Below are 13,252 nucleotides of genomic sequence, written 5' to 3'. Positions count from 1 at the left end.
TATTATCCCTGATCCATTGAGCAGCTTTTGTTCGACGTTTGGCCAACAATTGTTCTGTAAGCCACAATCACATGTAGGTTACGTGTTTGCATTCATGATTTGTCACAACAAACCGTAGTTCCGTCCTCTTTCAATTTCCTCTTAATGGAACAACCGCAGAACCCTCAGCTGGCTTTGGGATTCTATCACAAGATCTAGGGGGATTCAACTACAGGCTATCTCATACTAATGTCATACTATTCATCGTCGTTACTTCGGCTCACATCATACTCCGAATTGCTTAGGCACTGTATCTGCTAGTCCCAGTGGTTCGCATTATTTGATTCTGGGACACATTCCATCTTCCTCAGAGGAAGCGCGCTCGTGCATAAACTCCATCCAACGGATTTGTTATGTCCTTTTGTCACATATCAAGCCTATCCAGCAGCCAACTTCTCTGGTAAAAAAGGAGAGAAGTCCCTCAATCAGGTTGTTGTCTATATAAGGCAACCACTACAATCTTTTTTGTACAGTTACAATGCTGCTTAGATAATTCTCATTCCATAAAATTGGCGCCTATACCGCCATTGTACTCAATCTTTTGTGACCCTCAATTGTCTGACACCTACTCCGTATATTAATACTAGTCCATTCTTTGAACGCGGGTTGAGTCGATGCCACTTTGATGACGGTTTTCAATTTTGTGTACAGCAACACCGAAACAGGCTGTTGACATGGACTTCTGGCGGATTTCCCATTAGGCTGTTCTGTTGCCTCTTGGCTGCAGTTGTACAGCTGAGAAATCGTGGCGTCCACCGTAACCCAATTTAAAAACGTTCTGGAACGTTTGGTAAGGTATAAGGTATGTCCAAAGCGGCGCTAGTCCTAGCTCCTCATTCAGCGTCTACAGTTAATGGTCGGGAAGTCCACCTTATTTCTTGATAGACCGCCCCCGCTCCAACACATTCACTCCCATCTCTTCACCTCCGCAATAGGTCAGCAATTTAGCAAAGACATACGCTCGCCATTGGAGCACCAGACTTTAGAAGAACTACTTATTAACGACTAGGTAATTCTATTTGACTTGCGGGGAATTGACCTCACTAACCGTGCGTAGTAGGCCGAGGAAATCGAACAGCATCTCCTAAGGCCAAAGACATCCCACAACAATCTTGCCAAGATCTTAGCATCCTGGGATAAAGCACTATCAAAGAACAGTATTTCGAAATCCCAGTCAATTAAGCTGCCCCATGACTGGATTCCACCGGCTAAAAACAGGAATTCTCAGTCATACAAGCTCAGTTCATTATAGTCAATTCAATCTCAAGACATCAATATCCCCCATAATGTTGCTGAGTTTCTTAAACAAAACCCCTGTGATTTTTTACGTCAGTAGTCCAAAAACAGTGTCAACCTTTAATCTCCGTCTGATTATTATGAATATACCTGCAATGTGGAAACAGACTGCATTCTTTGCAGGATCTTGTGGAGATTTCTGACAAATTTCTACTATAACCTTATCTTAGAGCTTAATGCTACAAAGAATCTACTTTACAAAACTAAAAATGGTGGTGTCTCCTTTGTAGTTGCTGTAATTTGTTAATTAGGGAAGCATAATTGCGATATCGTTCGGGAAAGGGTGGTAGGCTGGGCGAAGATAGGTCGAAGGTACCGTGGATTTATGGATGCGCTATATTTAGGATGCTTATTTCTGTTTCCTGAGAAAATCAGCGATCTTGTATAAGTCACACTATCTGTTTTTTTAATAACGGTTCTAAATTCTCTACAGCTGGGAGACGTATGTGCCAGTTAAAGGGAGCACATTTGCCAAGGTTACCCAGTTTCTTCAAGAACTTGGCATTATTTGTAAATGCGAGGAAGGAGGCTGGAATGATTTGAGCGACCAAACTCTACAAGCCTTGCGCGAACCTTTTCGGAATGTCATTCCTTTCCAATTTCAACCTGACCAGGAGTCTCAACTCAGATATCCCTCGAACTAGACTTTTGCATCGGCTCCCGGCGATGTCGATGTAAACAGACGTGAACCAGGACCTCTACCAAAGCAAGGTGCCAATCGCGTGATCAAGGCAACTCGAAAAAAAAAAGACACTGCATCCGTGAGGCGGAAGCTGCAGAGCGTCACCGGAGATCTGGCACCTCTCCAGGCGCCTCGCGCGCAGAATTGGGCTCATGGAGATTCTCACCGTCAGTTACCTCGAGCCTCGGCACAATTTTCGACACCTGTTCCCAATGAATGTGGCCAGTGGCACTTAACGACCAATGATCAAATACAACAGCCTGTCAACAATCCTGATAGTACGTCTATCTGAGGAAACGACGTATCGGGAGGAAACTGGTTGTGGCTACCCTGGATCAGTAAAGAGGTCTTCGAGTACAGACATAAACTAACAGTCTCGCTGAGGCGATCAGAGTCTCCTCAGTCATATTGATGCCTAACCGTAAAACCTCTGTCATCTCGATGCAAAGCGCCTTGTGCCCGTGAAAAAGGGTCGTGGTGAGGTTAAAGGACGCAAAATGGGGCTAACACAGGACTATTACGTAGGTTTAAATTTTGGATGAAGCCAGATGACCCGGTATTAACCGGAATCCCCCGAGCACGTTTTGACTCTCAATTGTGTGGGGCTGCCTGCGACTTTTTGTTGTTGGGATAAACACCAGCGGAGGGATTTGGATGGACTGTGTGATTTTTACATGATTTTCCGCAACACTATCTGGAACGATTACTAGTCGTGAAAGGCGTGCTCTTGTTATCAGTTAGACCTATCCCGTAAATTACGCTCCGTGCCACATAGAGAACCTGGAAAGAAGTGTAATTCCGGAGGCGGCATCATTTATACTATTTCGCGTGATGTATCACGTCTTTGCTTCTCCCAGCCCAATCTCTGCTATGGTATCATTGAATGCTTTGATGATTGGATCATACAGGATATTTGGATCCTGTGGGGTGCCAGTGAAGAGACCATCCTTATGCGGGAACAGAACGTCCCTTACTGCCCTGCACAAAGGCTTGACACCATCAAAAGCCTCCGGAAATTCTCTCAGAATGACTTCTAGTCCATTTTTGTCCATGTCCCCACGCTTGCTTTGCGCGATGTCTTCGTACCCTCCAGTATACCACCGCGATAGCATACTTTTTTTCGGCCGCTGGCCTGACGCTCTTGATAATGCCCAGCCTCGACGAGCGCAGAGCCATATTAGAACGTAGAAGAATGCTTCAAGATCATGGCGATATGTGTGCGAAATTCCTAGAAGAACTTCAATAGCCATAAATTCCATTGTGCCCGTCCGATGCCGGGCCCCACTAGGACCTTTTCCTTCTTCCTTAGCCAAGTCAAGGTCGATGAGCATGCCCTTGAAGCCATCGGCATTCTCTGGGTCGGTGATAATGATGTTGTTTTCAGAAATGTCTCGGTGCAGAATTTTCCCGTCTGTGTAGAGTGATCGATGCACTTTGATGGCGTCACAAAGGCCTTCAAGCAGCTCGATAACGCCCTTGAACTGGGTAATGGACCGTCCCGCCGGCGAGATGGCTAATACGCGAAAGATGCGGTTGGCATAAGGTGTCTGGTCGTGATCTTGCTGAACAAGACTGATACCTTGTGGTTCTTGGGCGGGGTAAGTTGCTCCGTTCTCTTTGTGCTCTGTGTCGGCCACCTGATTATTCGGCCGAGATCTCTTAGACGCATTGCTTGACCCATCCGTTGCCTTCCTCTTTCTGTGTCCGCTGCTGGCAATGCTAAGACCGGGAAACTGGCTGAAAGATTGGCTTAGCGGGGGTTGCGATTGAGAGAACGACGTATTGGCACCGTGTGACATGCCAGGAAAGTTATGTGGAGTTGAGAAGACCAGACCTTCACGCAACCTGCTTATACTAGTGACTTCATTGTAGCCAACTAATTTCGCGAGACCCTTAACGCCGCGTTCGTTTGCCTTTTTAAGAAGATCAGTCTCTGGCGGTCGCATGCTAGAAGTCCAAGAGTATTTGACGACCCCGTCAAATACTGCTGCGCCAGTGGCCTTAGCGAGGAAGCAAGACGTGCCACGACAGACTATGGCTCGCTGATGGGCGATCGGATTGGGGTTGAGTTCAAGCTGCTGCTTCTTTCCGCGAGCTTCAACAGGTATGGTGACAAGCAACCTGTTGTCTTTTGCTTTAGTAAAAGTATCCAAGCCAAGCTCCTCATCACTCATCATCAAATATGCACATATGACCCGAATGAACTTCTCGGGCTCCTTATGGATGTCAAATGTAGTGCCGCTGTACGGCCCAGACCGATCAAAGATCCATGTCTCCATTTCTGTCCCAGTCAAAGTGAAGGCGTGCACGAAAAATCGTGTAGGCTGGTAAGCGAACACGTTTCGCACAGCGCTGCCAACCTGAAGCCACAGGCTCTTGTTTTTCTGGTGAGACTGCTTGAGTTCGCCGACAACTAACACGTGCTTCCAGTCGTGCTTTGTGTCTGACGCTTCATCTCTTTTCATTTTAACAAAAAGGTCTAGTTGCTCTGACGACTCAGCCCTAACTTTTTGGTGTCTGTTGCTTCTAAAGTATGCTGCCCGTTCAGTCGCGAGCAGCTCTTCCTGCAAGTTGAGTAGCCAGCCACACACCTCATCCTTGGTGGCAGCGTCAGGCAATTGTGTCCACCTCTTGTCTTTGTCGCTATAGCGACTATTAGCGCTCTGCCAGATTCGCCTGGCTCGCATGTTCCATTTATGTCCTTCAAAATATTTCTCGTGAAATCCCGCGACCGCACGGTGTGTACAATAGCGAATCTCTTCGAACACGCGAGGTTCAATCTTCCGTCGCGTCTGCTCTGACCCTTGCTGCGAAGCGGATGAATGTGTCATGCGGCTTTCGAAGGATGGCGGGAGGCTTGGCGGTGGAGTCGAGTGAGAAATCGATCGGATGAGGGCTACAACGGCAGCCCAGATGTCGACATCTGGTGCTTGCTTGATCACAAGCTGTGATAGCGGGCGAAATTGCTTGTACTTGAGATCGCCTTTCTGTACACGTAGGCGAATTGCCGTCAGATCAGACACAAGAGCCTCCCTTCCTGTTCTTGAGGCCAATGCTAGCGAAACATCAGATGCAGATAGAATAGAGAATATTTTTCCTATTGCTGCCACGAACAAGCGGGGTCGTTCTGGGGCAGCTGTGCTGTCATCTGATTGAGAGGCTTCATGGTGGGTGTGTCGTTCGGCCTTTCGTAATGCCTCACGAATGCCGCCGAGCGAGTCCCCAAGAGGATTTGCATCGACGATGTCGCGCTCTTCTTGAGTAAGATGAGCCATTCTGTAGGCTAGCAGAGCCGGCAGAACATCATTAGTAGAACGTGGGATTGATAAGACAATCTCAGCATGTCATTCCATCAGAGAGATGAAATGTGAGAAGAGGGAACTCCAGGATATCTAGCATTGACCACTAGCTCTGTCCTGCTGAGTAAGCAAACCAGAAGTCCGGGGAGCCCATAGGTTCGCGCGCCGCAAAATTAAAATTCCATGGGTACCGCAAAAATAACTAAGCATTCTTAGACTGCGTTATAAACTAAGTTTACATTTGCGTATAAAGTGTTTACTTACAATCGCCTAATAAAAAAATTTAAACAAAATAGAAAAGTTATTTCCATTTGCCTATAATTGCCTGCCTCTGAGGCTTAATTATATATCCTGTGATAACTGTAATATTCTTCTTAAGTTTATAGTTAATACTAGTAATACTTATATATAGTTACCTATAAAGCTATTAAGAACTGGAAAGACATAGCCCCAAGCTACTGGTCTATGAAGGGATACCGCGTCGTACGACGATTCGGCTGGGACACCCATGATGTTCCGGTTGGATATCAAGTCGACGATGTCACACGGAAAGGCTCAACCACATGACTAGCTGCGATGCACAAAGGTTGCAGCTATCACGATGCCCTCATAGGCCCAACATGCCTCCGCCATTGATGCCTCAGTCGTCCCGCCAGGCTACACAAACAGACACCTTCTTGTGTATATAGCCCTCGTTGGCCAGTGCCTTCAGATGGAGGAACCAAGGACCTCAAGACTATGCGATACCATATGCTAATATGAGTCTTTGCTCCGAGCCCTGATCTTCGTGACCAGCCCTCGGTCCACCTGCATTTGTCAAGGCAAACGATTTGCAAATTCGATCGCCAATGATGTCCATATGGCCACAACATCACGTCTAATCCCCCGGCGACGGATGCTGATGCAGTGATGTCATCTGGAAGGGACCGAATCGGAAGCGCTCTTCGTAGCAGGCCTTGAAAGACGTCGGCGTGGACTGGGCCAGGAGTGGAAGGACCATCTTGGAAAGAGGAGAGCACCGTTGGGGACTTGACACGAATAGTCAGAGCCCAAGCTGTTAGTAGTCATAAGAACAGAGACATCCATCTAAAGAAGAAGGAGATTTAGGGGACTCATATAGTCACCACTGCTTACTTGACTATCTGCAAGGTCTCTATGAATCCTTTCCCGATATCTCTCCATGTACTCCACTGTAACTTCACCCACCCAGAACGAACAGTGACATGACACTCTTTAGAAGCCGACGGCGCGGGACAATCACGAAAGCACTTGATTGATATCTAGGAAGTTTAAATTGAGTCAAACGAATGACTGAAGCACCAATTGTGCTCCCCCGCATTGCACACTGTACTTTGCCATGCCCCTTGCCCGAGCACGCAAAAACAAAAAAAAACTAGCTGCTGTCTGGACGTCCATCTGCTCTTTCGTGCTCCTCGTGCTCCTCGGGATCACTGGGCGTGGCTGTAGGAGGGTTCTCGAGGAGATTCGACAGAAACACTATGTGATTCTCCAGCAGCTCATTGTCCTTCTTGTGCATCCGCCATATTTCTTCCGCCGCCTTGGTAACGAGCCACACTCTTGTTCGAGCCATTGTATGATCCATTCCAGCCTCATTGCACGTGGCTTTAAGTCGTTGTAGTTTAATCTCATCGATCTCTTCTCCCTCCTCTATTTTAGCCATTTCCTCGTTCAAAGCGGTTCTCGCGTTCACATAGCGAGTACGAGAACGTGTCTCCTCGGCCCGCCGAACCTTGATTCCCAGACGAGCTGCCTCCTTAGTTCGTATGGTTTCGAGTTTCTTCGAGTTTCTTTCCACATTCCTTCGAAGAGAATCGATTTTGCGCTGTAGCCGGCGGGCTTCGGATTGGCTCGACATTTTGCAAAGTGGTGAGATGGAATTCTGTCAGATGGGGCTTTTGAGAGTCAAAGACGGAACGGCGTGTCGATCGTGCAAAAGCCGATGTGCTCTTGACTTTGAAGAAGGTCGGTAGTCTGTTGTTGAAGAGGATGGTAGCTTGTGGATGAAGGCCAGTAGAGGCACCGGGGAGACGGCGTCTTATAGGCACGGCCGACCATCGAGTTGTCCCATTGCATCATGTTGCACGTAGTCTTGTCTTCAGTTGTCAAGTGTAGAGTGAGGAATGTGGTGTCGGTGTTTGCAGGATGTGCTCGGTCCGGATAACGGGAGGTCACGTCGACATTACCGATGATGGGGAGGCCACATCGAGCAGATTACCCGATGATGCGAGTGCACATCGAGTTAGCTCACCGCGGCAGACAGCAGGGTCGAGACGCAACAAACATGTGTGAATGATGCGCACCACGCACCGAGGCGGGCTCATTCTTTTGCTGTACGCTGCCTTTGAAGCTCAGAACGCCGGCGGCACAGGGACGACTCTCAAAACGACTCCCAACGTACAGTCCAATGAGACGAATGTGTCGAGACACGCAGGTCTTTTTGCTGCTTCGATAGGTTGTAGCTTCTGCATGTTGCGGACCTGCCCGCATGAACGCACCCAGATGTTGAGGAGTGCATTCACGACTTGTTTCGGCTATTTCAACCGCATGTCAACCCGTTGCTCTCACCATGTTTGGCCTCGAACCGGTTGGGCTCGGTCGGTAGACACTGGGATGTAGAGCCCGCATGTGCCTGGCAATTTTTGGAGCAAGGAGACGGTTTCTGCTACACGGTCACACAAGGACCGTTCATAACCCGTACAAAGGACGTTCTTACGGTTCAATGGAGGCATTGCTTCAAGCCCTGTTACTGCAGCCCTTGTCACAAGTCACACACTTCAACACACTTCCCTTGGAGGTCCTTTCGCTCCGCGTCCTGAATCGGGTAATCCTGATCCTGCCAGATCCTGCAGAGGTAGACTTTGTCATCGTCCGTGTGTCTCCGTAAAACGGCTCGTGGGCGAGCTGGTGGGAGAGGAAGCTGGCATCCCACTGGGGGCTGGGTTACATGAGGGCTACAATCACGAGACTTGGGGCAGAAGGTTGCTGCATGAATCGAAGCCTGTGGGCACGAGGGACTTGTGCAAAACAAAAGATGCTTTGATGCCAAAGCGTGTCATCACAAGTGAATTGAGTGAGCTATTGCTCCAGGCCCTGTTGCTGCGGCCCGGCCACGACTATACGGACGCTTTTCGTACTGGAGGCGCCGACATCCCATCAGAGACGGAAATTCTTGCCGCTCTGGGCTGATTTTCATAACGAGGGACTGAGACGTGGCTTCAGCCTAGTGCTTGTTCAGGAATCAGCGAGAGCATCTGCAAAGGCGGAGCTTGGCGAAGCCCAGCCATTTCGTCGTCATATTGAAGAGGTTCCTTGGGACAAGTCAAAAACTGCAAAAATTGCGCGGCCAGGGCATACACAATGGAGGACTTGGAGCAACATGACAACGACGCTCGATTTAGCTAGCAAACGACTTTGGGGTATCAAATGTCTCCTACTTGCAAAAAGCGGCGAGCTTGAATATCCAATGCCAACAGCAGGCTCGAGGCCTGAGGTCTCTGATGCTCGGCGACTCGTTTACGTGACGGTTGGTCGGTAGTGGCTTGCCCGCGCGTAGAATCGTTGGCTGATCCAGAGACATATGTATAGACAAGACGTCGTTGACTATGTGGTGGGCAGAAACGCGTCCCAGACGAGCGATGGAAAGGTCCGACCTCGGAGACGAATGTCTCGGCAATACTCCCCCATGGTGCCACGAACTCCTCCCGGGCCTAGTTTGGCTCACTGCGACGAAGCTGAAGGAAGCGAGAAGTGTTTTCTTTTTCATCCGCCGAGATGAATGCACGGGGGGCTGCTTTCAGCCAGCCACCCAAAGTATGCCACGTTTAACGTAGCATTGTCCCGAGACGCCCGCAGATTTTTTGCACCCGATCTGCAAGGGCTGCAGCAGGCAGCAGACTGCAGGTGACACGTGAGCTTGGAGAAGGGCCATATAAAAAGTCTCATGCCGCGCGTGCTGGCAGAGGCACGCAAAGCACGACCAGGTTGTCGAGTTCCGCGAAACCACGACAGCCAACATGATTGGGACCTTGGTCTCGTGCATGCTCGACCTGGCCAGCTGGCTGTCCAGCTACGGCCATGACCCTTGGGGCGTGACGCCGCTCACGGCTCAGCAGCGTCGGAGCTCCCTGAACTCCTCCGTGTGCGAGGCAAGGCAGCCCTCAGTCTCTGCGCCGCATGGGAATATCTGGGCCGCGCTCACTGACAAGGAAGCTGCTGACGTTGTCGACCTCTTGCGCCGGGACTCGACCGGCCTCAACCTCACTGCATATGACTCTGCCGGAAGGTGAGGGACCTGCATCGCGTGGAGTCGTGGACGGCCTGGTGTGTGTCTGACGTGGTTGAATAGCTGGGATAACAAAATGTACGTTGCCTTGTCCGTCAAATGTACGCCCACGGCTCACGCGTGCGTCTCAGCCTTCTCGTGGAGCTCCTGCTCCCAAATAAGAGCGATGCGCTTCCGCTTCTCAACAACAAGACGACCAAGGCTCCTCGACGGTGCGCCCGCGCGACTCTGATGTTCGGGGCCACGCCCAATCCCTATCTCCAGGACTATGTAATTGGCCCCCTTCCCGTCACTAACATGACCGAGGTGCAGCCGCTTCGTTTCCTCTACAACAACGCCGGCAAAGGCAGAGTGGCTGTGGATTTTGCTGATGGCGGCGCCCTGGTGGATTTTGCCAACGGCGTGGGCTTGTCTGTGGCCGACATCACAAAGCTTCTGTGGAACGCTGTGAGTAGCCAGTCATGACGAGAGAGAGTCGGTCAAGATGTTCTAAGCAGCAGCAGACCCTGGAGGATACGCTCAGCCTGCTGCCGGGATATCCGCCCTTGAGGGACAAGGGCAGGTTGACTGTGTGGTACAACTTCGTAAACCAGCCCGCCTCGATATTTGACACGGAGACGATTCTTCCCCTTGGTCTGTCCTTCGGGCTGGATGCCACGGGTCGCGATCCGTAAAAATGGTCCGTGGTAGGATGGCATTACAACGGCATATTCTACCCAACCGCCGACGCGTTCCGGGCCGCCGCAACGTCTGCAAACTTCACCAAGCTCGGAGCCAACGTCGACGGCCCGTGGGCTCAGCTGGATAAGCAAGGTGACCCGATGAAGTTTGACAACCAGCCGCCGCCCACGCCCGTTATGCCGGGGCCCAATCGCTTCTCCGTCGACAGCAAGGAAAGCTATGTCGAGTGGAGTAGGTGCCGGACAGTTTCCTTGCTTCGTCCGTCTCTTCCATGGCTGGGTGTCTGGGCTGAAAGTTGATGTAGTGGATTTCTCTTTTTTCCTGTCGTACAACCGGGACAATGGGTTGCGCCTCTTCAACGTCAAATACAAGGGCAGACGGATTCTATACGAAGTACGTTATGTTGGCCCGTGCTGTCGAAAACGAGCATCCCGTCGAGCTGGCTCCTAACTGTTCATCCACCATCCACCAGTTGGGCCTGCAGGAGGCCCTGGCTCACTACGCGTACGTGTGTGTTGTTGGAAAACGTGTGAAAGCACGACTCGGCCTGACATGTCGCAGAGGAAATGAACCGGCACAGTCCGGCACCATGTAAGGCGGCCCCGGTGGCCAGATAGATGACGTGTCCAGCTCTCACATGATATCACCGCCGCAGTTACTTCGACAGCAAGCCCGGCGTTGGGCCAAGTGTGGTATCTCTTGTCGATGGTGAGTGCTGCGTGCGCCGACGACGGCGTCAAAACGGGGTACAAGTTTGACAAGGGCACTAGGCTATGACTGCCCGACATACTCGACGTATCTGAATGCCACCTACCAAGAGGGAGAAAGGTCCTACAGTCGGGCCAACGCCATTTGTGAGTCTGACGACAGGCGTGTCGCCCAGCACCTTGGCCCACTAACATGCCCAGGTCTGTTCGAGTTTGACCAGGGATACCCGATGCATCGCCACTCTGCTGCTCATTACACCACTGTTACCAAGAACATTGCCTTTACAGTAAGGTCCGTCTCGACCATTGCGAACTACGACTACATGTTCTCGTACAATTTCTTCCTGGACGGCGGCATCGAGGTCTCCGTACGGGCGTCTGGGTACATCCTCGGGGGCTTTTCCGCCAACAACGAAGACTACGGGTGGAAGATACACGACCATCTGTCTGGCTCCATCCACGACCATGTGCTCACTTACAAGGCCGATATTGATATACTGGGCGAGAAGAACAGCCTCCAAAAGGTGGAGTTTGTGCGCGCTGTCGCCGAGTAAGTCATGCAGGAATCCCCCCCTTTTCTCCCGGGAGCTCCAACGGCGCAGCTGCTGACGGCATCTCAAAAACAACTCGCGACAACCAAAGATACCCGTGATCGAGAGGTGCCAAGCGGAGCACGATGAAGTTGCAGAAATCGTTCATCCTGAACGAGAGCGAAGCCAAGATCAACTGGGCCCCCAACAGTGCTGCAGCGTACGCCATCGTCAACAAGGACGCCACCAACGAGTTTGGAGAATACCCCGGCTACAAGTTCTCTCCCGGTAGGTGGGCTCTCCTCTCCATCATCTGGGCGGAGCTGATTCCGCAGCAACTTCCAATGCCATCTTCCTGACGGTCGCGAACCCGTCCAACGCCCTCGAGGCCGTCAACTTCGCCGACCACCACTTCTACGTGACCCGGCAGAAGGACACAGAAGCTCAGGCCGCTCATCCGTACAACGTGCTTGATCCTGCAGACCCCGTCATCGACTTTGCCAAGTTCTTTGATGGCGAGTCTCTGCATCAGGAGGACCTGTAAGCGGCGCCTCGCCACCGACTGGGCCCCCGCGGCGCAACAACAAGACGACCGACTAACGGCACCCACAGCGTCCTTTGGTTCAATCTCGGAATGCACCACGCGCCGCATACTGGCGACGTCCCCAATACTCTGTTCGCCACGGCACACTCGGCGCTTCGAATGGAGCCGCTCAACTACCTCCCGCTTGACCCCTCGCGCGCCACGTCCCAGCAGGTCCGGCTGAACTACAAAGACGGCAAGGTACAGTCCCTCAAGACGTTTGGCTCCCGGAACACGACTTGTCAAGTTGGCACGGTACGTCTGCCTCGCGCCCCAGCTTGCGGTCTCGTCGCCGGCTAACCCAGGCCGAAAATGCGCGCAGAGCCAGATGGTTCCCAAGCTCTGGAGGGACACAGGTACGGCATGAGTACTCTAGCTTCTTCTCCCGGCCAGTGGCAAACACCGAGCCGCCCGCGTGTCTAATTACTGCAACCCCTTGCTGGAAATCGTTGTCCCGATGCGTCTAACTCGGACAAGTGTAATGATAGGACTATAAAGCAAGGCATCGATGCAAGCGAGATCTGTAAACACACAATTTGGGGTAACTCTAGAGGAAAAGACACGATTGAAACAGAAAGGATCAAGGCAAGAGTACATGTCGTTGTGGTAAATAGCGCGTTGAACATGCTTGTGCGCAAGGCATAGAGAGGGTTCATGACGGGATAGGCAAACGACGGCCGGAAGGCCTGCTTTGAGCCTCGGCCCTGTACAAAATTCGAAAAGTCAAGTCTTCAAGTCAGGTCCCAGGAGACTTGATGCTTTTGCCAAGAACTGGACCTTGCAGGGCTGTGCGTATAAGCGTTGCTAGTAACTACGAATTAAGAAAGTAGACAGTTCTGTCCCGCTTTTCTCTGGTCAAATTAAATCTTGGGAGGAATATACTACGTGTCTCTAATGTGGCCGAGAACAGGGCGCACTAATACGGTCTGAAGCTCCCGGCTTGAGTCCACGACAACTTTACAAGTGATACACACACGCATACAGAGAGTGTAGATGACCCGACCATTGCTCGCCCACCTGAGCTGACCTGACTATTGCTAGTAGAGACTTTAGTGGAGCTTTAATTTTAGAAGTTACTACTTGTTAGAGTTAGGGTTAAAGCTAGAGTAAGAGTTAAGGTTAGGTGTTCAAG

General features: G+C 51.0%; 4 protein-coding genes across 4 annotated transcripts; 2 read left to right on the top strand and 2 right to left on the bottom strand.

The window, feature by feature from the left end:
- Positions 1-2,853: 2,853 nt before the first annotated feature.
- On the bottom strand, positions 2,854-5,292 carry MAM_01314 (serine/threonine-protein kinase Sgk2; the record flags this gene model as incomplete). Its single annotated transcript, XM_040820113.1, has 1 exon — positions 2,854-5,292. One exon carries the CDS (start codon positions 5,290-5,292, stop codon positions 2,854-2,856), a length of 2,439 nt encoding a protein of 812 aa, XP_040681601.1.
- Positions 5,293-6,709: 1,417 nt separating this feature from the next.
- MAM_01313 (uncharacterized protein) lies at positions 6,710-7,192 on the bottom strand (the record flags this gene model as incomplete). The annotated part of the gene is made up of 1 exon (XM_040820112.1): positions 6,710-7,192. One exon carries the CDS (start codon positions 7,190-7,192, stop codon positions 6,710-6,712), a length of 483 nt encoding a protein of 160 aa, XP_040681600.1.
- A 2,158-nt stretch (positions 7,193-9,350) lies between these two features.
- Positions 9,351-11,561, top strand: MAM_01312 (Copper amine oxidase; the record flags this gene model as incomplete). Its single annotated transcript, XM_040820111.1, has 10 exons — positions 9,351-9,619; positions 9,683-9,697; positions 9,751-10,066; positions 10,123-10,252; positions 10,310-10,531; positions 10,678-10,804; positions 10,862-10,891; positions 10,956-11,008; positions 11,071-11,154; positions 11,209-11,561. The coding sequence occupies 10 exons, from the start codon at positions 9,351-9,353 to the stop codon at positions 11,559-11,561; spliced, it is 1,599 nt and encodes a 532-aa protein (XP_040681599.1).
- A 122-nt stretch (positions 11,562-11,683) lies between these two features.
- Positions 11,684-12,487, top strand: MAM_01311 (Copper amine oxidase; the record flags this gene model as incomplete). The annotated part of the gene is made up of 4 exons (XM_040820110.1): positions 11,684-11,825; positions 11,873-12,077; positions 12,150-12,375; positions 12,443-12,487. The coding sequence occupies 4 exons, from the start codon at positions 11,684-11,686 to the stop codon at positions 12,485-12,487; spliced, it is 618 nt and encodes a 205-aa protein (XP_040681598.1).
- Positions 12,488-13,252: the final 765 nt, after the last annotated feature.

The sequence above is a fragment of the Metarhizium album genome (genome assembly GCF_000804445.1).
Source record: "Metarhizium album ARSEF 1941 chromosome Unknown scaffold_2, whole genome shotgun sequence".
NCBI classification, from domain to species: Eukaryota; Fungi; Ascomycota; class Sordariomycetes; order Hypocreales; family Clavicipitaceae; genus Metarhizium; species Metarhizium album.
Note: the sequence above shows the minus strand (reverse complement) of the source record. Positions and strands in the feature narration are given on the sequence as shown.